The sequence below is a fragment of the Chelonoidis abingdonii genome, chromosome 1 (genome assembly GCF_003597395.2).
Source record: "Chelonoidis abingdonii isolate Lonesome George chromosome 1, CheloAbing_2.0, whole genome shotgun sequence".
Classification (NCBI taxonomy): domain Eukaryota; kingdom Metazoa; phylum Chordata; order Testudines; family Testudinidae; genus Chelonoidis; species Chelonoidis abingdonii.
In genome coordinates this window covers 329,597,850-329,620,959 of record NC_133769.1, presented here as the reverse complement: position 1 = coordinate 329,620,959, position 23,110 = coordinate 329,597,850, and the positions used below count along the sequence as shown (strand labels likewise).

The window sequence follows — 23,110 nt, the reverse complement described above, 5'->3', positions numbered from 1 at the left end:
TCCCTTTTGGGTCAGGACCCTCAGTTTGAGAAACGCTGGTCTTCCCCGGGAAATCATTTAGTATACGGTAAAAGCACACAAAAGACCAGATTTCTCAGGGGGAGACCAGATTTCACGGTCCATGACATATTTTTCATGGCCATTAATTTAGTAGGCCCCTAATAATGAATGAGACATGGCTCTTAGTTCAGAGCCTCAGTTTGGTTGAAATTCTAAGGATATTTTGGAAATAACAGAATGCAATGATGGAATTAAAGTTTATTGTAATTACACAGGCACAAGGAGACAGAGTAAAGAGTTTCTGAGCAATCTTAGCCTTGGTAAGTTCTGCCTTTACGGTACTTCACTTTACAACCTTTTTAAAACAAAAAACAAAACAAAAAACAATTTTTTGTAGAACTTTACTTCCTTCTGTGCATATCTTCAGTCACCACACGGAATGAAGCAGGACTCCTTGTAAGTACGATAAGATAAAGTACATGGGAGAGCATTTGTCTTTCTTGTCTCTTGGACTGAACTTTCTCCTGACAGGCTCTGCCCTGCTGACTCTCCTACTCATAGCAGATATGTAGGACACTCTTATCAAAAAGAGTCCAAGAGCTCTGCAGCAAACTAATGGGTCAGGGGAGCTTCCACTTCCTCCTGGGTCCTGGAATTGTGTGAGCAACCTCATCCTCTTTGCTGGAGTAAGATACTACTATAGATGAGGGAGGGACAGGATAACGAGAGACTTCTATCTGTGGGCCCGAAGAGAATCCATGAAGGGCCAGAAAAGATACCTGTAGTCAAAAGATGCAGGGAATTTCTGTGACCAGAAACTCTTCTACCCCCCAGTGCTTAGGTTCCTGGATGATGACTCCACTCCCTTTATGGAGGTCACAAAGCAAGTCGAGACATCCACAAGACCCAGTGAGAGCCATGGGGGCACATCTGAGGAACATTCAGAGAAGGCAAGAAAGAGGGAAACACAACCTCCCCCTCTCCATCCTCTTCCTCTTCAGCAGGCCAAGTTAGCTTGCCACAGAAATAGGCAACAAAGAAGGCCCAAGCAACAGCTGAGTCAAACCTGGCCTTGGTCCACAGAACTGAGGGGGGCCAGGCATTTAGAAGTGGCAGAAAAGCCCAATCTGACTGGTACAACCCAAATCCAGGTGCAAAGCATGAAACATCTCCATCTTCTCAGCAGAGGGAGAATCTATGGGCCTTACCCTGTTATGCTAAGGTTCTCTTACACAGCCAGAGTGGTGCAAAGGATCCTTAGTATAAATGAGAATTAGGCCAGAAGTCTCTCCTGCTGGGAAGCAGAAGGGATACTGGGATTTGGGTGGTCAGGCTGCTCCCAAAAAGGGGTATGAAATTTCCCTCAAGTGGGAGATTCCCTGTACCTGTGTGGAAATCATTAATTATATTTTGCACTTATATAGTGCTTTTCATCTGACATTCTCAAAGCATTTTATTAAGGCAAGGTGAGAATCATTAGCCCCATCTTACAGGTGAGGAAATCTAGGTTCAGAGAAGTGAAGTGATCTGCCTAAGGTCACACTGAAAGTCTCTGACAGAGCTAGAACTAGAAAAGATGTCTCTTGACTAGACCTCTAATTCCCATTTGTAAGAAGGAGCAATTTATTCACCCGAGATTGAGGGAAATGGCAAATCTAAAGGAAAATGGATGATAAAACTAGCCAACCAACTATAATTTCTTTAGATTCCAGTGAACCTGATCATTAGTAATGTTACTAGCACATTTTCTCTCTTATTTGCTGCCTTGCATTTATTTAATATCTGCAGAAGTAACTTACCTAGAAAACTCCAGAACATTAAGAATTTCAAAGGCTTCCTCCTTCCCCAGCTGCAGAAAAATACAGTGTACAGAAAATTAAGATGATGTGAAGGATGCATATATGTATAGAAGCATCATGATTTCAAATGTGATGTGATCGTAGCTCCCTCTCCTGGTTAAAGAGGTATACTGTCCTATTTCAGTCTAACTGTGAAGTGGCAAATTCAGCCCTCATTTGCACTTGTACAACTCCAGTGACTTTCAATTTCTGTGTTACCTTACCAGCATGCAGACACTGATTTCAGTGGGGTTGCACCTATATAAGAGAGGAAATTCTAGCTCCCAATCTTTGCAAGCACATAAGTATGCTTTAAAAAAAGACTAAATATTTAAACCTGCTAAGTAAAGACCACTAACACAAGGAAAGGGTTCAAATATGGTCATAGATATAATAAACAGTGCACCGCCTGAATAAAAATTTTCCCATCAGAAGCAAAGACACTACTGTGGTAACAAATCTGAACAGGACTAATAAGCAGGATTCCTCCAAAAGTGTGCATATTTATTTCATGTGTCAGACTGCAATGTACAGGACCAATATGCAAAAGAGACCAAGATTTTCTGTGAAAATTGCCACATTTAGGAGCAAACCCTGGAATTACCAACAACCCTCCTTTGCACAAGCACAACGTTTCACAGATGCAGTGAAACCTGTTTGATTCTACTGCACTGGGAAGCAACTGCTGAGGGATCCAATGAAGGGACTGGTGGAATTGAGTGTGGGTGGGCTGAGGGAACAGAAATGAAGGGTTTATGGATCCACAACCAATCCTGTAGCAGAGCAGAGGTCCAGGACCCGACTGTTGCCTCAGAGCGGCACTGGCAGCTGCAGAGCTTGGCCTAGAGAGGGATGATTCCCTACCCATAGAAGAAGCATCACACAACCCAGATACAGTACTCAAGCTGTGTGCTGGAGGCAGGATTTGTTTTGTGGTGCTCAAATGGGCTTAGCTATTTTAGCCATTACACCAGGTGCACAGCAGGTGGGAAGGCCCTGGGCAGTTCCAGACAACACTGCACAGCCAGGACCTACAGCACGCTTTCAAACCAAGTAACAGTGTTTTGAAGTGTCCTAACAACTTTCATGCCTTCCTCTAAATAACACTGAGAAAAGGTGGCGCTATTCAGAAAAAAAATCTATACTAAGGTCTGGCCTGGAAATTACAAGATTGATAGCTGTGCCCCCTACCTTTCTTGAGGGTGTATTCAGCCTCTGTGATACTGTAACTAGCAGGGGTGATTTACAAAACAAACACACATCCAGAACGGCACACAACAGTGACACATTAAAACAAGCAAAACCCAAAGCCCTGGATGTATCCCATGGACCAAGTTCTTCTCAGTTGCACTTGTATAAATCCAGAGTTAAAGTACCTCACACAGATGGCTGTCAACTGGATCAGAATGTGATCCCATGTCAATGGAATTGTCCACATTTACTAACCTTAATCTGTTCAATACATCACACACACACAAAGCTTATCTTCAGGATGACATACATTCAGCGAAGAACAGAGATTCAGCTCTAGCACATGCCAGGAATTAGAAGTTAAAGGGACAGTTACATATGTAATTACACTAAAGTACATATTCGTTCCAATCCATGTATTTTCTTTTCTCTTTGGGGGAAATCTTCTCCTTAGTGCCCAGCTCAAATTAATGCTCTTCCCAGAACATCCCATAGGGGGCGCTTCAGTTTACTGCCTCGATTAGTATCTGTTGCTCTTTGTCTGTTCCACTGAGGAAGGACCCAGGGATTCACCTCTAGCCAGATCCTTGGCTCTGTCCATCCCACTCTGACAAAACCTGTCTGCATATGGCCTCAGAGGGAGCCCTACAGAGCTGCCCGTGGACCCACACGAAGGGGATGTATCCCATGCACATAACCTTGAAAGCTACTGTACACCGCACATACTCTACTTACCGCATCAATGATAACTGAATGTGGAGTTCTTCCTGTGAAGATATAGCCAAGCTTTTTTGCTCCTTTCACTAACGCCCCTTCATCTGTCAATACAAGGAACTTTGCTTTATTGGGAACTAATCAGGAATATAATCAGATGACAATGGAAAAAAACTACTCCCATGAGCATTGCATTGGCAGGATACAGGCAATAGGCAGCTACTGAATCAGAGAAGAGACCTCTAAAATCTGTTACCGAGAGGAGCTACATCAGCAGCAATTAAAAAGTTTCCATCATAACCCTTAGATAAAGCACGTTTGCAGTGGCATTCCTCCTACAAAACTTCATACAGGTTAACAGGGCTGCACACATGTGCTTTATACTTGGCATTCTGTATATAATGCATTGTATTTGTTGATGCATTAACCTATCCTAAATGCTCAATCACTGAGGGACAAGCTATACTCATTGCTATATTTGCTTTCCATGACCAACTCTTAGTATAAACTTTCAGGAGTGATGTACCTGAATATTTGGATGCTAATATCTAAACTGTATCGTTAAATGTATTAACCTAAATTTGGGTTATTGCAGATTATGTATTATATGAATTTTATGACTTTTAAACCAAACTTCGTACTTTTGGATAATCTAAACACTATACCAGGTAGGGATGTAAATACTGGTTAAAAAAAGGAATCGTGTAACTGATTAAAATTTTATTGGTTACATGGTTAAATGTTTTATGCAGTGCTCTGCTGCCAGCCCCTGCACCCAGGGATCCCGGTCCGGCACCTGCAGCTGGGGACTTCGCAGCCAGCTGCCGCACCCGGAGTCCCGGCTGCCTGCCCAGGGACTCCGCTGTCACCCTTGCGCCTGGGGTCCCTCCTGGCTGTTGCCCCCAGGGGGCAGTGGAGTCCTGGGATCTGACCAGCAGTGGAGTTTAATCATTAACTGTTAACTGAAACCGATGAGACTGATGCTTATCAGTTAACCGGTTAAACATTTACATCCCTAACAACCAGATGTACAGACACTCCTTTCTTAACCTGTGTATTATATAATTGTAACATTCACTTTAATACAAAATTTTAAATCTGTTACGATTGAAGAGCCACAGTTTGTCTGTTCGTGTTTTGTAAAGTTTTCTTTAAACTTCTCTGGAAAATTAGGAAGATCAAAGCTACGTACGTCAATATTTATACAGCATGCATTTAATCCAACTTCTCCTGGAATGACTCAACAAACTTCTTTCCACAAAAAAATTCACCATATTCTATTGGAGACTGGGGAAAGTAATGAAGAGCTCAAATAATTCTGTAAGTTGGAACTCAGAGGCAATGCCTCAGGCAGTGAAATGTACCATATGCTCAGAGAAAGACAAGTGGCAAGGTCTGAATTCCCCTGTATCCGTGGGGTTTGCAATGTCCAATTCCATTGATCCTGGTATATCCAAGCCTTCCCATCCTGAGACCTGAGCTCACAGCTGAGCCTTCCTGTTGTTGGCTCTTCATCCCACTCCTGTACCCAACCCTCCTTGAAGAGAGGTAAGAGGCACAGAGAGGAATTCATGCTCCTTGGACCACACTAAGGACTGAACAAATCTCCACGTGGTAGGATAAAAAAATCAAGTTATCTAAAAAAAACAACAGTCACTGAGGGGAGCTTGCCACAGAGCTGCTCCTCCCACCCCAATCTGCAGGGCAGGCCTGTTCCTTCTGGTCTCCTCTGTTCCCCTCAATAGCACAGAATGGAGAGGAGCATGGGCCCCAATAAATTCTGGACTCAATTCTTCACTGTCTCGTGTCCTGTGTAGTTGTTTATACCTTCATAAAGTGGGTGCAGGATGCTGCCAAAGTAGAACGGTGGCAGTGTTTGCACTCATTTTGCACAGGCATAAAGGACAGCACAAAGGACAAAGCAGTGGTAAATCGGGTACTGCTAGCTCATTGATGGGGCTGGCTTGTGATTGGTTGCTGCAAGGATACAAAAAGGGGATGGAGGAGTCAAAAATGGAGTCTCACCTTGCTAGCTGCCACAAAGGGATGGCAAAAAAGTCTTGGGTTGTGGGCCCACCCCACCCCTCTACATAAGCCAGCAGAAGCAGCTGGTAGCAGCAGGGATCACCTCTGAAGGATGAAGCAGTGGCTGTGCTCAATCTGTACAGTGGAGAGTGCCAGGAGATAGTGTACCCTCTGTGCACACTGGTGTCTTGAAGGCACCATAAAGCCCATTATTAGTCATACAGGAACGGAGATTTTTTTGCTTTTAAATGTGGTTTTTAATTTAAGAGCATTGTTTTAAAAGCTCTTGGCTTCTCTCTCCCACCCCACAAAAGAAGGAGAAAATGACCAACCTGGTGAGGAGGCCTGGTAGATTATTGTATTTCCATCTCTCTCAGGAACAACAGTGTGACACACGGCCAGCAAAGTGAGGAACTCCTGTATGTGAGCAGCCGTGGGCTACAATAAACATTACCAAGTTAGTCTGGTACTTTCATTACAAGGAGACTCAATGTATAAGACATAGGCATGTTCTGGATTTTAAAACAGAACTCAGTCTCTTTAGATGTGCAACACTCACCTCTCTAACTCAGGGTATTGTCTCTTTCACCTCTCAGCCATGCTAGAATATTGGAGATATCAAGAGCCAGTGCTAATGAACTCTCATTCTGTGTGCAGCACTCGATCTACAGATAAATTACTTACACACACACAGTTGGAAAGCCAGAACCATCGTCCTTCCACTCAAAAAAAACAAAAGGGGCTTGATTTTGTACACCCCTGCATCTTGTGTAGTCATTTACATCTTTGCACGGTAAAAGCAACAGAATTAGTGTAAAATGTTACCATTGGTATAGTGACTGGAAAACTTGAGATTTGGTAGCATTTATACCAGATTTACACAGGTGCAAATGACTACATAAGGAGCAATGTAGTATAGGATTAGGCCCAGATGCTCTGCTAAAAATACTTGGAGACAAACATCTTAATTAGTTCTAAGAGAGCTGTACAAATTTGTGAGTGGGATTATATGGCAGGGTTGCTTGTGATGGTTGGGGGCAGGGCTCCGCAGCCATGGGGCTCACTACTGAGGTCCTGCCGAGCATTTTCTCTCTCTCTCTCATGCCTGCTTGGCTAATTCTTACTCACATGCTTAGGGTCTAACTTATTGCCACATGTGGGACTGGGAAGGAATTTTCCCCCAGGACAGACTGGAAGTGACCTCAGTGGGGTTATGCTTTCCTCTTCAGTGTGTAAGTGCAGGTTACTTGCTGAGATCATCTGTGTAGCTCTCTCAATCAATTTCCTGCCATTGCAGGGGCTTTGAGCACTGGTGCACTGTGGTCTCTCCTATTCTCTGCCTATGGCACACAATTGTTTAGTCTCCTGTGGGCTGTAATACTTTGGTCTAATTTCAGTTGCTGGGATGCTGGTGGCCTATGATATACAGGAGGTCAGACTAGATGATCTTGTGGTCCCTTCTGGCCTTAGACCCTATGACTATGACTTGAGCTAAAGGTGAAATCCTGAAGCTGACAGCAGTAGCAAGTTCCTTATCTTCTCTATGGGTTGGCCAGTAGAGGACAACAACACTCACTTCATCTTGTAAACCTCAGCCTAAACTTTATACAGCCAAAAATGCACAATCAGTTACTATACTGTCCTGCTAGTGTAACCCACACACCTCCTGGGTATGGTGTTCTGTTGTATCTAGTGGCACTGAGACCACTTAGAGAGATTAATGAGTTTTCTCTACAGCCTTAGCTAATAGGCAGTTGGCTTTTAGCTCATGCAGTAGAGGTTCATGCACTAAGCTCCAGAGGTCCCCAGTTCAATAGCAACCAGGATCTGTCAGCGTAACAAGTGGGGGCTTGTCCAGGATTTCAACTGGGAACACTCTGAAGCTCAGGACGCACTTCCTCAGCTAGGAGAAGTTTGTAACCCTCACACCTACTGGGTGTGGTTTTCAGTCCCATCTAGTGGCACTGAGATCACTTAGAGAGAGAGATATTAATGAGTTTGCTCTTCAGCCTTAGCTAACAGTCAGTTGGCTTTTAGCTCATGCAGTAGAGGCTCATGCACTAAGCTCAAGAGGTCCCCAGTTTGATCCTGCCCACCGACAACGGGGGTCTATCAGTGTTACGCTAGTACTGTAGCTGGCCTTACTGAATACATCGACGAAAGCTCATTTTCCAAAACATCTGTTAGTCTAGAAGGTGCCACAGGACTCTTTGCTGCTTTTAAAAATGACCTGAGATTTTATTAAAAAAATGATTCCAAGTTTTCCAGTATTCACTCATCTAACCTGACCTCCTGTATAGCACAGGCCACAGAACTTCCCCAAAATAATTCCTAAAACAGATCTTTAGAAAAACATCCAGTATGGATTTACAAATTGTCAGTAATGGAGAATCCTCCATGACCCATGGTAAATTTTTCTAATGGTAATTACCCTCACTGTTAAAAATGTATACCTCAGTTCCACTCTAAATTTATCTAGATTCAACTTCCCATCATAGGATTGGGTGATATCTTTCACCACCAGACTGAAGAGCCCATTATCAAATATTTGTTCCACAGGTGGGTACTTATAGACGGTAATCAAGTCACCCCTTAACCATCTCTTTGTTAAATTAAACAGATTGAGCTCCTTGACTCTAATCACTATAAAGCATGTTTTGTAATCTGTAAATCATTCTCGTGGCTCTTCTCTGAACCCTCTCCAATTTATCAACATCCTTCTTGAATTCTGGGCACCAGAACTGGATACAGTATTCCAGTAGCAGTTATTTCAATGCCAAATATAGAGGTAAAATAATCTCTTTACTCCTACTTGAGATTCCTGCTTATGCATCCAAAGATCACATTAGTTCTTTTGGCCACAATGTCACACTATGAGCTCATGTTCAGCTGATTATGCATCATGACTCAAATCTTTTTCAGAGTCACTGCTTCCCAGGATAGAGCCCTCCATCACGTAAGCATGGACGAGTTTCTTTGTTGCCAGACGTATATATTTACATTTAGCCATATAAAAATGCATATTATTTGCTTGTGCCCAGTTTACCAAGTGTTCCAGGTTGTTCTGAACAGTGATTTATCTTGTTCCTTAGTTACCACTCCCCCAATTTTTGGGTCATCTGCAAACTTTAATCAGTCATAGCTTTATGTCTTCTATCAGGTCATTGATCAAAATGTTAAACAACATAGAGCCAAGAACCGATCCCTGTGGGACCCCCCCAGATGATGATTCCCTATTTACAGTTACATGTTGAGGCTTATCAGTTGGCCAGTTTTTAATCCATTTAAAGTGTGCCATGTTAATTTTATATCATTCTAGTTTTTTAATCAAAATATTGTGAAGTACAAAGTCAAACATCTTTAAGAAGTCTCAGTGTATTATATCACTACTATTACCTTTATCAACCAAACTTGCAATCTCATCAAAAAAGATTACAAGTTGGTTTGGCAGGATCTATGTTAAATTCATGTTGATTCACATTAATGACGTTACCCTTCTTTGTTCTTTATTAACAGAGTCTCATATCAGGCACTCCATTATCTTGTTTAGAACTGAGGTCACGCTGACAGGGTTATATGTACTCAGGTCATCCTGTTGACCCTTTAAAAAGCTAGTACAATATCAGCTTTCTTCGAGTCTTCTGGAACTTCTGCAGTGCTCCAAGACTTATTGAAAATTAACACTGACCATTCAGTGAGCTCCTCAACCAGCTCTTTTAAAACTTCTGGACACAAGTTATCTGGGTCTGCTGATTTAAAATGTCTAACTTTATACCTTCTATTTAACATCGTCCCAAGAACTAGTGGAATGGAAAGAGCATTATCACTCTGCATCATCTGTTTTTCCCTCAAATACAGAACAGAAATATTTATTGAATACTTCTGACTTTTTTGCATTATTATTGATAATTCTACCATTTCCAGATAGTAACAGACCAATACCGTTGTTAGCATTCTTTTTGTTCCTAATACATTTTAACAACTCCTTCTTATTGTCCTTAATTCTGCTGGTCATAGAGTTCTACTTGTGTCCCTTGACTTTCCTTATCAATTTTCTACAATTCTTAACTTTTGATTTATAGTCATTACTATCAACTTGCCCTTTCTTCAATTTGTTATATATTTTCAACTGCCTTTCATTTCCCCTCTAATCTAGGTTGGTTTTTAACCAGCACAGCCTTCTTCCTTAATTGTAGGATTGTGGCTTTTGGGGCATCTAGTAAGGTGTTCTTCAAACAATTCTCAATTATTCACCTTTTTCTCAATTCTCCTGCCCAGCTGATTTGGCTCATAATTGTTTTTAGCTTTGTGAAATTGGCACTATTAAGTGTCTCGTGTGTGTGTGCGTGTGCATGTGCATGTGTGTATACATATACAGAGAGAGAGAGAGAGAGAGAGAGAGAGAGATCTGGACTTTATTCTGCTTACACATTATAAATGTCATCAAGTCATGATCACTTGTACCTAAGCTACCATTAACTTTTAGTTCTGTGATCAGTTCCTCTTATCTGCCAGATTCTGTAAGCACGTCCTGCCTCATACCAGGCCTCTAATACAAGGGCTTATGTCTCAGGCTCTCTTCCTACTACAAGTGACAGAACCGAAATTAAAACTCTGGAGTGACTGTCTCCAAGTCCTGTAATTCAACTACTATAATTTCACTTCACCTTGCCACTTTTTTACATTTAAAAAAATAAGTTTTGGGCAGCTTCAGAGGCAAGGTTAAAAAGAATTCTGCATCAAACTGCAGTTCTACAGTAAGGACAACCTATGTAATAAAATTCTAGGACTGTCACTCTTTGAAGCCTAGAACGTCTGCGTCAGCGTGAAGCAACAGAAACAGCTACAAACATTGTTGAGGGCTCTTTTTGTTTAGAATATCACCAGGTTGAATAATCCCAGAATTCACTGAGAACAATTTTTAAATTCTCAGCCATTTTGACTTTACAAATTACAAATCATGCGACAGCAAGACATGTATTTATGCCAAGCCTAGAGTCCTAGACTATTGTGATAGCCTAGATAACTCACTCAATTACCATCTCTACTCTACAACTAATTTGCATGCAATAATGTCCTTGGTTGTACGAGGAAGACTGCAAAGATAGTGGCATACTTGGCCTAGCTGCCACAGTTCTTCAAAACCACCCACACAGCACCAAACCACTACATGCAATAACCCCAAATACACAGAGCCCCGGATGGCAGCATGCATCACTCATTCCCCATCCGCACAATTGAACACAATATCCCAGCACTACACAGTCAACACACAAATCAACACAACCATCCACTCAACAATACAACCAGCAAACACAATAACCCCAAACTTCTGTGAGGCCTAGAATGCCTTGAGTCACTGTGAAGTGATGGAAACAGCTACAAGCATGGTTGCGAGCTCTTTTTGTTTAGAATCTGATCAAGTTCAATCCTCCATGGAATTCACAGTCTGTTACTGCCCAACTTTTAAGTTCTCAGCCATTTTCAAATTTTATTTTAAAAGCTACATATGATTTTACTAATTACACCCATGCAAAAGCAAGGGCTCGTGGCTACTAGTAATGCGTAAAAGCCCACATTACACTTCAACTGTAAGATCCACTGCCACTGGCAAGGTTTCTGATTAATTCTTTTTTCACAAGACTAAGGCCACAATATTTTGCAACAGCTACTGCATGACACTTCAATTAAAAACTAAGTAAGCTCAAAAATTGTTGGGAAGCAGATGTCTTAGAAAAAGAGAACAGTACACCTAATCCATATATAGTTAGTTTACTTTGTATATTTGTTTTATACTGTGAATATTTTAATATACCATGTACAGTTAAGAATGGAATTTGGCTCCCATTGTTAGACCCCTATGGGATTGCATGGGTACATCTTAAGAGCAGAATTTGGATCCATCCTGAGCAAATACCGGTAATCATCTAATTTATTATTACACTGGAGAGCAGAGACTACATTCAAGGACATGAACAGATGGTGTATCATCAAAAAGAAATGTGAGAAATGGAAATTTTATTGTCCAGGAGGTTATATGCAGTTGCTGTGTTATTTCTAATGAAAGCGGTGAAACTTATACCCCTATCACCACAAAATATGCAGCCTGCTGGATTCTCATTTCAGCATCTGTTCTGCAAGCCTTTGATGTCCACATAACAAACATATTACTTAGCCTATTATGCACTTTCATAATTTCTTTCCATCTGAACCTGCCTTCCCCTGCATCATAGGTTTTAAGTGCTACCTCCTCCTCTATTTAGCTTATATGAAGCCAATTTAATTTGTTGCTGTCTTTATGTTTTCACAGTTTACAATGGATTACATGGCAACCTCTCAATTCTATAGCAACAGATCACTAAACAGTGAGGCGTATCGCTTCAGCTCTTTCACACAGCTGCCATTTGTTTTCTTGCTATATTGTTCCAGTACTGACACAATATTTATTGTGTCAATGAAGACTGAGACAGAATGTTCAAAATACTATCAGAATTATGTGAAAGATCCTCAAGTTCATTAACAACTTCTGTGGTTATAATTCTGATTCTCCATTTAAAGTGTTCCCCCTGCCCACACAGACTATCAGATTCTGCACTATTAGTTATGGCTTTCATTTAGTAGAGGAGAACCCAACCACTCTGTCTCCGAAATTCTAACAGCGGAGTATTCCTTGTTTAGCCCTTTGGGCCATGCCCCGGCACAAATGCCACCACTGCTTTAACTCTTGATTCCCCTCCCGTCCTTCTTTTAGTCTCATTTTTCTTTTTATATATCTGGGCATTTTCCTACTTTTTTATTGCGCTCTTTATCTTGTTTTCTTCCACATCTGCCCACTAGTAGCTCCCACTCCTACCAGACCCATTGCTTCCAATCTTCCCTCTCCCAGGCACCAGTTATTCCCATCCAACCATGTTAACCCTAATTTTAATATTTGTGCTTAGAAGTAGAAATCTATTTCTTTTCAAATTTCACCCTAAAAAGAGAACCCCTATGGTATATGTAATCCTTACCAAAGCACACGCTGGCCAAGATCCTCAACTCATATACATTGCATCCAATGCACCATGCAAGTCTGGATTTTAAAACAAATATACTCACAAAAATCCAAATTTGCAAGTATGATGATGCCTTCATTGGGTTATGTGAGGGGAACTGAACCCAGGACCACCTGATCTAAAAAGCATGACCCTTTACTGCTTGAGATAAAGGGCAGGGTCTGTTAAACCAAGAGGCAGCGGCAGACTCACAAAAGCATCTGAAGAAGTGAGCTGTAGCTCACGAAAGCTCATGCTGAAATAAATTTGTTAGTCTCTAAGGTGCCACAAGTACTCTTGTTCTAAAAGTTCATTATGTTGTCTGGCCACTAGAGGGGGAACAAAGACTCATGCTTTGTGAATACTGGGTCCTCTCTGCCAGCAAAGCGGCTGCATGCACAATCACAAGTACCCAAAGTAATTGTCATGGATTTGGAAATCTGCCCCTGTGTGCCACAGTAGGTAGAGCACTGTTGTTTCTATCCCCAAGAATCTCCAGACGGATACAATGAAAAAAAATATAACAGAAAAAAGACTAAAATGCATCTCTAACTTGGTTGTGACATTTAACGTTAGATCAGGTCCACGGTTCATAACACTTCCAGAAAGGAAGTGGATTGACTTATTTTTCAGTCAGTTTGTTCATAAAGTCTTATAAAACATTTTGCAGGGTCACGTGATATGTATTTACTACCCACAAGATAACAGGTCTACTACCAGCACAGCTAGCAAAATAATTACCCATTTTAGTCCCAGGTGGGTTTGGGTCTCACCATTTCCAAATGCCTTCAAATCAGTGGTTTTCAACCTTTTTTCATTTGCAGACCCCTACAAAATTTCAAATGGAGATGTGTATCCCTTTGGAAATCTTAGACAGTCTTCAGATGTCCAGGAGTCCATGGACCAGAGATTGAAAACCACTTTTCTAAATGCAATATGACAAGAACAAGTATCACTTCTCATGTCTACCACACCTGTTTCAGGCTCAGTCCTGTAAACTGCCAGGCACCCCCTGAAACCTGAAGTCACTAGGAGTTGAAGGTATTCAGCACCCTTCAAGCACAGACATAGAAAGAATTCATATCTGACCTCTCTCATCATCCAAACAAAACTCATTTTCCTCTAACTGTCATGGTCTGAAGGTCCCACAAACATGGGAGAAGATGGTTTGTTTGTTTGTTTACCAAATTGCCAGCCATTACTGAATATCTGGGCTTTTTTTTAATTGCACATATCAATGAGAAGGAGGTGGAGAAGGGGTGTGGACAATCAGCTTTTTTGAAAATTATTCTTTTTCCTCCCAAGCCATAGCAATTTCTTATTGTTTGTGTGCTGATGAGTGGATAAAGTTTGGGCTGAAGCAGTTATTTCCTGAAAAGTGTCACAATCCCCTGAAGCCTCCTACAGACTGTTAAAAACTGCAGTATATCCGCACCTGTGTATTTTATTAAGATGAAAGTCTAGAAGTGTAGAAAACGATGCAGTATTTTTTTATGCCTATGATAAAACAGAACAAAGTCAGGGCATGGGGGCTAGTTCTCAGCTCAGCGTTGTGGGTATTTACTGTGCATGTGTAATGCCGACAGATCCCAGTCGTGGGCGGGTGGGATGGGACCTCTGGAGCTTACTGCATGAGCCTCTACCACCTGAGCTAAAAGCCAACTGGCTGTTAGCTAAGGCTGTAGAGCAGACTCATTTTATCTCTCTCTCTAAGTGGTCTCAGTGCCATTAGGTGAGACAGCACAGCACATCCAGAAGGTTTGTGGGTTACACATACACAACTCTGAAGTTCTATCAATCGATTTTACCCAGTCTATAAACAGTTTAACATACTCAGCAAACATTATTTTAAGTCCTTGAAAAGTCAGCTACTTCCATTCTAATAAGAATTTAGGTCTTTCTTTCTAAGGAAACAGGCTGAATAATCTCCTAGATGCTGCAGCAAAAAACATCCAATGGAAGCAGCTGTGAAAGGCAAATATGGGCATTCCTTCTTCCCCCAAAACCTAATGAAGAGGGCATGTGGATCCCTCCATATATGTTAAATGACAGTGAATTTTTTCTCCCAGAAAACTTTCTACAGAGTATCTCCTTGATTGACAGTTAAAATTGGATTTGTCCATCGTCAATATTTAGAGTTAGCAATGGACCAAAAGAGCTAAGAAGTTTAAAGAAGATGCAGGTGGACAACAATGTCCCCAGAGGATGGAGAACATTCTCCTGGGATATAAGACAGACTTGCAACCTTGGATTGGGAAGTCTGTATGAAATCAAGGGCTATGCTAATGAGTGAGCACATGTGTATATTTGGTGTTTGTGAAAAGCAATCACAGATTGCTGTAGAGACCAAGGTCCACAAGTTATGCACAAAACATATACAGCACAGGCAGACAATACAAGCTTCCCCATAATGCTCCATCAGTGTTGCTCAATCCTTAGTTTAAGGGACCACTTCTAAGGCTGAGAGAGTAATTCAGTCTCCCCAATCCATTTAAATTGGCCTTTCCTCAGGGACTATTAATGAAGGCACCAATTGGTGCAAATTGTGGCATCCACTAAACAATGTATTTCTCATAGACCATAGACCTGCCATCAAATGTTAACTTACACTCATTCCAGACAGACGCCATGTCTACACTACAAAATTAAGTTGATCTAACGTATATCAGCGTACAGCTGCCGCAGTAATTACACCACCCGTGCGTGACTACACATTGCTCCCTGTGTCAGCAGTGTGTGTCCTCACCAGGAGCACTTGTATTGACTGTACTGTCACTGTGAGGCCCTGTGGAACAGCTCCTGAAAGCCAGTAATTTGGAAGTTCTACCTGTGGTCAGTGGACCCCTACTATAAAAGTCTTAGCCTGAAAACAGACTGAACAAAATTCAACTATAAATGTTGCACATACTCAGCACAGCATTTGATGCAGTGTGAGAAGGGGCACTAAACTGTGGGCTTCTATGGTAACAACACTTCAGGGTTTTGACCTGTAGGTGGGGGTATTCACATATTTTTGCTTGATCAGAAAAACTGAATGCCTTTTGTGGGATCTGAAACTTAAATGTTTATAGTCATCTTCTGTGGACCCCTTAGACATAGTCTGCAAACCCCTATGGAACAAGAAACCACAGGTTGAAAACCACTAATCTAATGAATAAAAATCTGAAGAATGTAAAGATACCCAAACTGGGCTATGGTGATGTGCACGGGACAGGAGCTTTTCTTGATGCAGTTTACTGCAATGCAGGGTCAAGTAAAATAATAAAATATATTCTGCTGGCTGGACTACCACTCTGATGAATAGATAGAAACTGAAATCCACAAACATCTACAGACTCCATGACAGTACATTATGCTATTGATCATTACTAATTCATTAAACCTTCAAGCATTCACATTATGATGCAATTATAGTTCTGAAGTATTAGAAGGTGTAAACAGAAGAGAAAGTCATGCACTTGTGCACAATGTCTCCTTAAAGCTTCTTTTAATAAAAAGATTCCTCACCAAATAATACTTTAAATACTGTACTTAAAATATTGTATAATTCCTAATACTAATCTGACCGTTTTTATTTTTTTTAAGCTTGGCACCCATTAGTTCACAATAAACCAAACTCTGAGTCAGAGTGCTAGCAGTCTCTGAGATCCTAAAGAGAAAGGCAAGGGCCAACATTTTCAAAAATGAATTTCGGTAACTCAAAGTTTAGATTTCAGAAAGTGCTGAGTTCCCACCTGAGGAAAAAAGGCCCCTTCAAGACTCCTCCAGTTGGGCACCCAAACCTGGGCCACCTAAAATCACTAGTCACTTTTAAAAGAAGTCTTAGCCCAAGTTCATTTTGTTATTAAACTTCCTCTCATGCAGGTCCGTATAAGTTAATTCCAGAGTCTGCCTTTGGGATAGTGCAGTATTTAGAGAGACCTGCAGAAAGCACCATGCTGACAGTATCAAGGACCAATATTACAAGGATCAATACTTCTTTCAATGGAAGTAAATGGTTTCTGATAGATAATATCTCTGAAAAGTCTAGTATTACTGAACCTATAAAATCTCTCTCAGTGGTTATGATTTTTACCAGCCCATGTTATAAAACTGCATCTGTTAACAGAAACAAGCTGGTACCCATATAAAAGTCATTGTTTGGTCAGAGTTCAACATCAAAGATAGAACTCCTTCCTCTTTTTCAGTCTTCTCCTTTAGCTCTCCATTTCTTCTCCCTTCTCATCTCTACTCAACTACTTTTCTCCCCCACTTCCTTTCTTTAATGCTTCTATCCTCCGTAGAATGCACCAGTAGTAGGTAACATGATCATACACACTTGAGCAAATCTGCCAGTGACCTTCCACCTCAGGGAGAGCAGACAGAAAGACCCAGCATATTTCTGAGACACAAGTTAAGTAATATTTGAGAACTAGACTTACATGGTCACTTTCAATATTCTGCAACAGCCTTGGGTCATCAAATTCGCATGATTCACTGGTAGAAGGAGGCAACTGGCTGTGGAGCAAGAAAACAGATTATTACATTTAACACTACAGTGGCAACATTTTCTTTTCCATTATTAATATAGACCTCATCAGGAAATATTAAAGGGACAGCATCAACTAAAAAAAGAAAATCACGTTACTGTCTAAAAACATTATCTACTAGTATTACAGGTAGCACCTAATATTTTAAATGAAAGGGAGAAGCAGGAAGAAATACTTGTCTTTATTTGCAGTTTATTTTGTTCACTTTACAGCAAATTGCATATCAGCATTTTCACTCTTTCACCTGCATAGTCAGTGCTCCCTGTTTGTGGGTCTTTTACTCTTCAACAGAAGAAAGAAAATTTTTTCAAAAAACAGAAAAAATGTGGCTGCAAAACCACAGAAATTGGTAGGAGACACAGGGCAGGTGTAGTATCAAACATTACTTTTAAATATGTTTGAGATTACTAGATTTTGTTCGAAATGGACTAGATTTAAAGTTGACTGTGTTCCTTTGAATCAGGTAACTCTGTTTAATTAAAAGGTTTTGATTTTAACCATCTCAAAATTTATCATTTCTCTCTCTCAATCTCTACTCCTCTCCATCTATCTTTACTAGAAACAGTCTCTTTTGGGATCTTTCATATCAATAAAACCTGCTTGACTTTTCGAGTTGTCCTGTAGGCTCATGCTTATGCAGTTGAATGATGCTAATATAGTATAGCACTGCCCAGAACACTTTCAGTAAAGAATCCTCCATGGTGCTGTAAAGCAGAGGCTGGGAAGCACGGTGTTGATTCAAGAAGCAGCATTCCCTCCTCTCTTGTAGGTAACACTGTGTCCTGTATACTAAGGTAGCAGCAAGAGAGGGCACATCAGAGAGATGGAAGGGAGCAATTGCAAGGGGGAGTGGAGAAAAGAAGTGCAAAAAGGTGGTGGAGGGGAAAAAACTTGCAGAGAGAGGGGAAAAAAAGATGCAAGAGGAAGGTAAGAAGGAAGAGCAGAGAAAAAGGAGACCATGGGGGATGGGGAAAGAAACAACAAGGAAAGAAATAGGATGTGGGCAAGGAGAAGAGAAAGGTGGTGGAATAATGATGGCAAAGAAATGAACAGAGGAGGAAATGGAAGAAAAAACAGAAGAAGGAGAGGCAGAGACAGAAAATCCACCGCACCAAAAGTAGCACCTCATGTCAGTTAGACAAGAAGTGCTTCTTCCTTCCTTAGAGGCCACTTCAGGACCTGAGAAGAGGCAGGATCAATAGGGAAACCCAACTCACTTGGCCAATGGTAAGAAAACTTAAATCAAAATGAAACAAAAACTTAAAGGAGAGAGGGAAGAGGCTCAACATTTTTTGGCAGAAAGGGAATTGCATCCCGTTTTCAACTGTTTCCTCGGACAGAAACTCCAATATACACCTTTCTCATCTCTAGCCTATATTTGTCATTCACAGCCAGTGCACACCTTCCTCTGACATCTCTTCTTTCCTGCCTCATTTCAATCTGAATCAGTTACGGTGGCAGTGACAGTTCTTGCCTAAAGCTCCCTGCCAGGGTTTTGCCATGAGATCACTCTGGAGGCCTACACAGACTCCTGCCTCCTATTTTTTTTTATTTTTCGATTAAAAAAACCTATTTTAAACAAAAGAAGCCCTCATGTCATCTGCCTAGATACTTCCATTCAGATAGTTCTTGATCAGATTGCAAGTTAACATAAAAACATAACAACAGCCATACTGGGTAAGACCAAAGGCCCATCTAGCCCAGTATCCTCTCTTCCGAGAGTGGCCAATGCCAGGTGCCCCAGAAGGGATGAACAGAACAGGTAATCAACAAGTGATCCATCCCATGTCGCACATTCACCAGCCTCTGGAAAAAGAAGCTAGGGTCACTATCCCTGCCCATCCTGGCTAATAGCCATCGGTCGACCTGTGTCCTCCATGAATTTATCTAGCTTTTTTAACCCTGTTATAGACTTGGCCTTCACAACATCCTCTGACAAAGAGTTCCACAAGTTGACTGTGCGTTGTGTGAAGAAATACTTCCTTTTGTTTGTTTTAAACCTACTGCCTATTAATTTCATTTGGTGACTCCTAATTTTTGTGTTATAAGAAGGAGTAAATAACACTTCCTTATTTACTTTCTCCACACCAGTCATGATTTTATAGACCTCTATCATATTCCGCCTTAGTCATCTCTTTTCCAATCTGAAAAGTCCCAGTCTTTTTAATCTCTTCTCATATGGCAGCTATTCCATATCTCCAATCATTTTTGTTGTGCCTTTTCTGAACCTTTTCCAATTTCAATATATCTCTTTTGAGATGGGGAAACTACATCCGCACGCAGTATTCAAAATGTGGGCAAACCATGGATTTATATAGAGGCAACATGATATTTTCTGTCTTATTAGCTATCCCTTTCTTAATGATTCCCAACAATCTGTTAGATTTTTTGACTGCTGCTGCACACTGAGTGGGTGTTTTCAGAGAACTATCTACAGTGACTCCAAGATCTCTCTCTTGAGTGGTAACAGCTAATTTAGACCCCATCAGTTTATATGTATAGCTGGGATTAAGTTTTCCAGTTTGCATTTATCAACATTGAATTTCATCTGCCATTGTCTTGCCTAATCACCCAGTTTTGTGGGATACCTTTGTAGCTCTTTGCAGTCTGCTTTGGACTTAGCTATCTTGAGTAGTTTTGTATCATCTGCAAATTTTGCCACCTCATTATTTACCCCTTTTTTACAGATCATTTATGAATATGTTGAATAGGTCAGGTCCCAGTATAGACCCCGGGGGACATCATTATTTACCTCTCTCCATTCTGAAAACTGATCATTTATTCCTACCCTTTGTTTCCGATCTTTTAACCAGTTACCAATCCACAAGATGACCTTCCCTCTTATCCCATAGCAGCTTACTTTGCTTAGGAGCCTTTGGTGAGGGACCTTCTCAAAGCCTTTTTTAAAAGAATTCGAGTAGATTGGAGAAGCAGTATTTCCCTTTACCAAAACCACATTGATTTCTTTCCCAACAAATTATGTTCATCTATCTGTCTGACAGTTCTGTTCTTTACTATTCTGTTCTTTACAGAACAAGAAGCAATGGTCTCAAGTTGCAGTGGGGGAGGTCTAAGATGGATATTAGGAAAAACTATTTCATTAGGAGGGTGGTGAAGAATCAGAATAGGTTACCTAGGGAGGTGGCGGAATCTCTATCCTTGGAGGTTTTTAAGGCCCAGCTTGACAAAACCCTGGCTGGGATGATTTAGCTGGGGTTGGTCCTGCTGAGCAGGGGGCTGGAATAGATGATCTCCTGAGGTCTCTTCCAACCTAATCTTCTATGATTCTATAGTTTCAACCAGTTTGCCTGGAACTGAAGTCAGGCTTACTGGCCTGTAATTGCAGGGATCACCTCTGGAGCCCTTTTTAAAAATTGCCCTCACATTAGTTATCCTCCAGTCATTTGGTACAGAAGCTGATCTAAACGATAAGTTACAAACCACAGTTAGCAATTCTGCAATTTCACATTTGAGTTCCTTCAGAACTCTTGGGCGAATACCATCTGCTCCGGGGGACTTATTACTGGTTAATACAACAGTTCTCAAACTTTAGCAACCCGAGGACCCCCATTCTGATTTAAAATTTTTTTGCAAACCCCCACCCCCAACCCTCCTCTTCCTGCCCCCACTCCACTCCTACTTCTGCTCTTCCCTGCCGCTTTCCGGCCTCTTACCGGAGTGTGCCCTCTCCCCATTCCTCCCCCTCCCTTCCAGTGCCTCCTGCGTGCCAGAGAACTGCTGTTACCCCACATTCAGGAGGCATTGGGAGGGAGGGGGGAAGAGTTCAAGGAGGGAGAGGGAGAAGGATTTGATCAGCGGGGCCCACGAAACCCCTGGAGTAACCTCACAGACCCCAGTTTGAGAAACGCTGGTTTTATACATATTTAATAAATACATAGTTACATATTTAGTACCATTTATAATATCACAAAGCTTTGGGGGCCATTCAGAAATTTAAAAACACAATTAGTTTGGAAACACATCAGCTACAATGGCCTGAAGTTCAAGCATTCCCCTAAACTAGTAGCACAAAGGCTAAATCAAGACTCTTCTCTACTCGGGTAGACACCTGACACAAAATTAGCATTTTGTACCATGCTCTGAAGGAAAAGCTCTTTCCCCCTAGTTTGTGATCCCTCTTGCCCATTCTTTAAACCATATTCACATACCACATTTAATAACAGAACCCACCTCTCCCTTATCCCCTCTGCTATCAGTAAATTTAAGCCTCTGGGGAAGATTCACTACTCCTGCACCTATGGAGGGAGCTGTACTATAAGGAAGTTTCACTCCAGTTGTGGCTGTGGCTTCACAGGCCACATGGGGAGTAGCACTGAGTTAACATCTCCCACCCAGCTTGATCCATTTACTCCCACATCAGGTTCTACCCACTTTGGGGGCTCTACTGACTGGCCACAGGGCCTCAGGTAAAATCTAAGTTCCACCTCTGCACCCTAACTATAAGTGGACACAGCCATGCGGGGCAGACAACTTAGAAGTGACTATATCCCTTGGGCTTTTCCATTCTGGCTCTAAACTTTGGACAAACAATAATCTTTCATTTATATGTGTTAGATATGTGTTAGCTGTCTTCCTTTGTATAGTCCAAACTAGTTCCAGTCAATGATTATTACCTAAAGTCTTCTGATGAACGTTCTCTTTCCAACTCTGGAAAGTGACTAAAAGAAGGAAAAAATGTATAGTTATTGGCTTGTTTGATAAAAGAAAGGGAGTACATGACAACATAGAGCTAAGCAGTTAAAAAAATCAGGTTTGAAACACCAATACTCTGGAAACATGTTCATCAACTTGTAGCAGAGATTTTACCTTCCTCCTTCCAAAGACTTAAATTAAATACCATGTAACATACCCTGAAAGGCTATTTTGGATGGGACCTTAAATACTGAAGACACTTCCTGCTTTCCATTGACATTAAAGGATAGATTTTTAAGGAATCAGAATGCTAGGGACATGCCCCCAAATACACTAGTAACGGTAAGTCTAATTTGTACAAGCAGTTACCATGACAACATGTGCAAATGGCCAGATAGGGAATTGATTTCAAATGTGGCGATTCATATACCTTCACAAGTGCTTTACAAACTGGCAGACCTCGTAAAGTATAACTAATGTTTTAGGAGAGGCAAAATAGAGGAAATTAAAGACATGTATACTTTATGTTATAAAAACGTGGCCACAGAAGATTTCATACTGGGGATTATGCAGCCCTGCACAGGTTCCCAGGAGCTAGAAACCAAATTGATTCTTTGTATTAAAAATAAACAAACCCAATGATTTAAAGCAGACAGCACGAAAATGAGAAGTAGTTGCCCTTTCTGGGGGAGTGTTACCAGACAAAGGAATGCCGAACTGGTCACTAAACATGAACTTTGGGCTAAATCCTAGTTCAGCTGAAGTCAATGATTTTAGTTGGATAAAGTCTTGACCCAACATTTGGTTCCCCTAAGGAAAACCCTATGCTGAAAGGCCTGAAACTCATTTAGCACCACTTGTTTCATTCTATCCAATTAGGTAAGAGGAAGAGGAGAACATCTTATTCAAACAAACCTTCACATCACACTTAAATTATTTCAACCTTTGCATTCCATAATTAACGCTGCAGGAGAAAAACATGGTTACTTACCTTGTAACTCTTGTTCTACGAGATGTGTTGCTCATATCCATTCCAGTAGGTGTACGCGCCGCGCGTGCACGTTCGTCGGAAACTTTTACCCTAGCAACTCAAGCGGGCCGGCAGGTCGCCCCCTAGAGTGGCGCC

General features: G+C 41.3%; 1 protein-coding gene across 1 annotated transcript in view; it reads right to left on the bottom strand.

The window, feature by feature from the left end:
• The window catches only part of ATP8A2 (ATPase phospholipid transporting 8A2), a 612,384-nt gene that overhangs the window by 502,725 nt on the left and 86,549 nt on the right, over positions 1-23,110 (bottom strand). The window contains exons 15-19 of the mRNA XM_075061658.1: positions 21,966-22,010; positions 17,224-17,299; positions 6,101-6,206; positions 3,765-3,847; positions 1,800-1,849 (exon numbers count right to left, since the gene is read on the bottom strand). Of these exons, the coding sequence (XP_074917759.1) occupies positions 1,800-1,849; positions 3,765-3,847; positions 6,101-6,206; positions 17,224-17,299; positions 21,966-22,010 (360 nt within the window). The remainder of the gene's footprint in view (positions 1-1,799; positions 1,850-3,764; positions 3,848-6,100; positions 6,207-17,223; positions 17,300-21,965; positions 22,011-23,110) is intronic.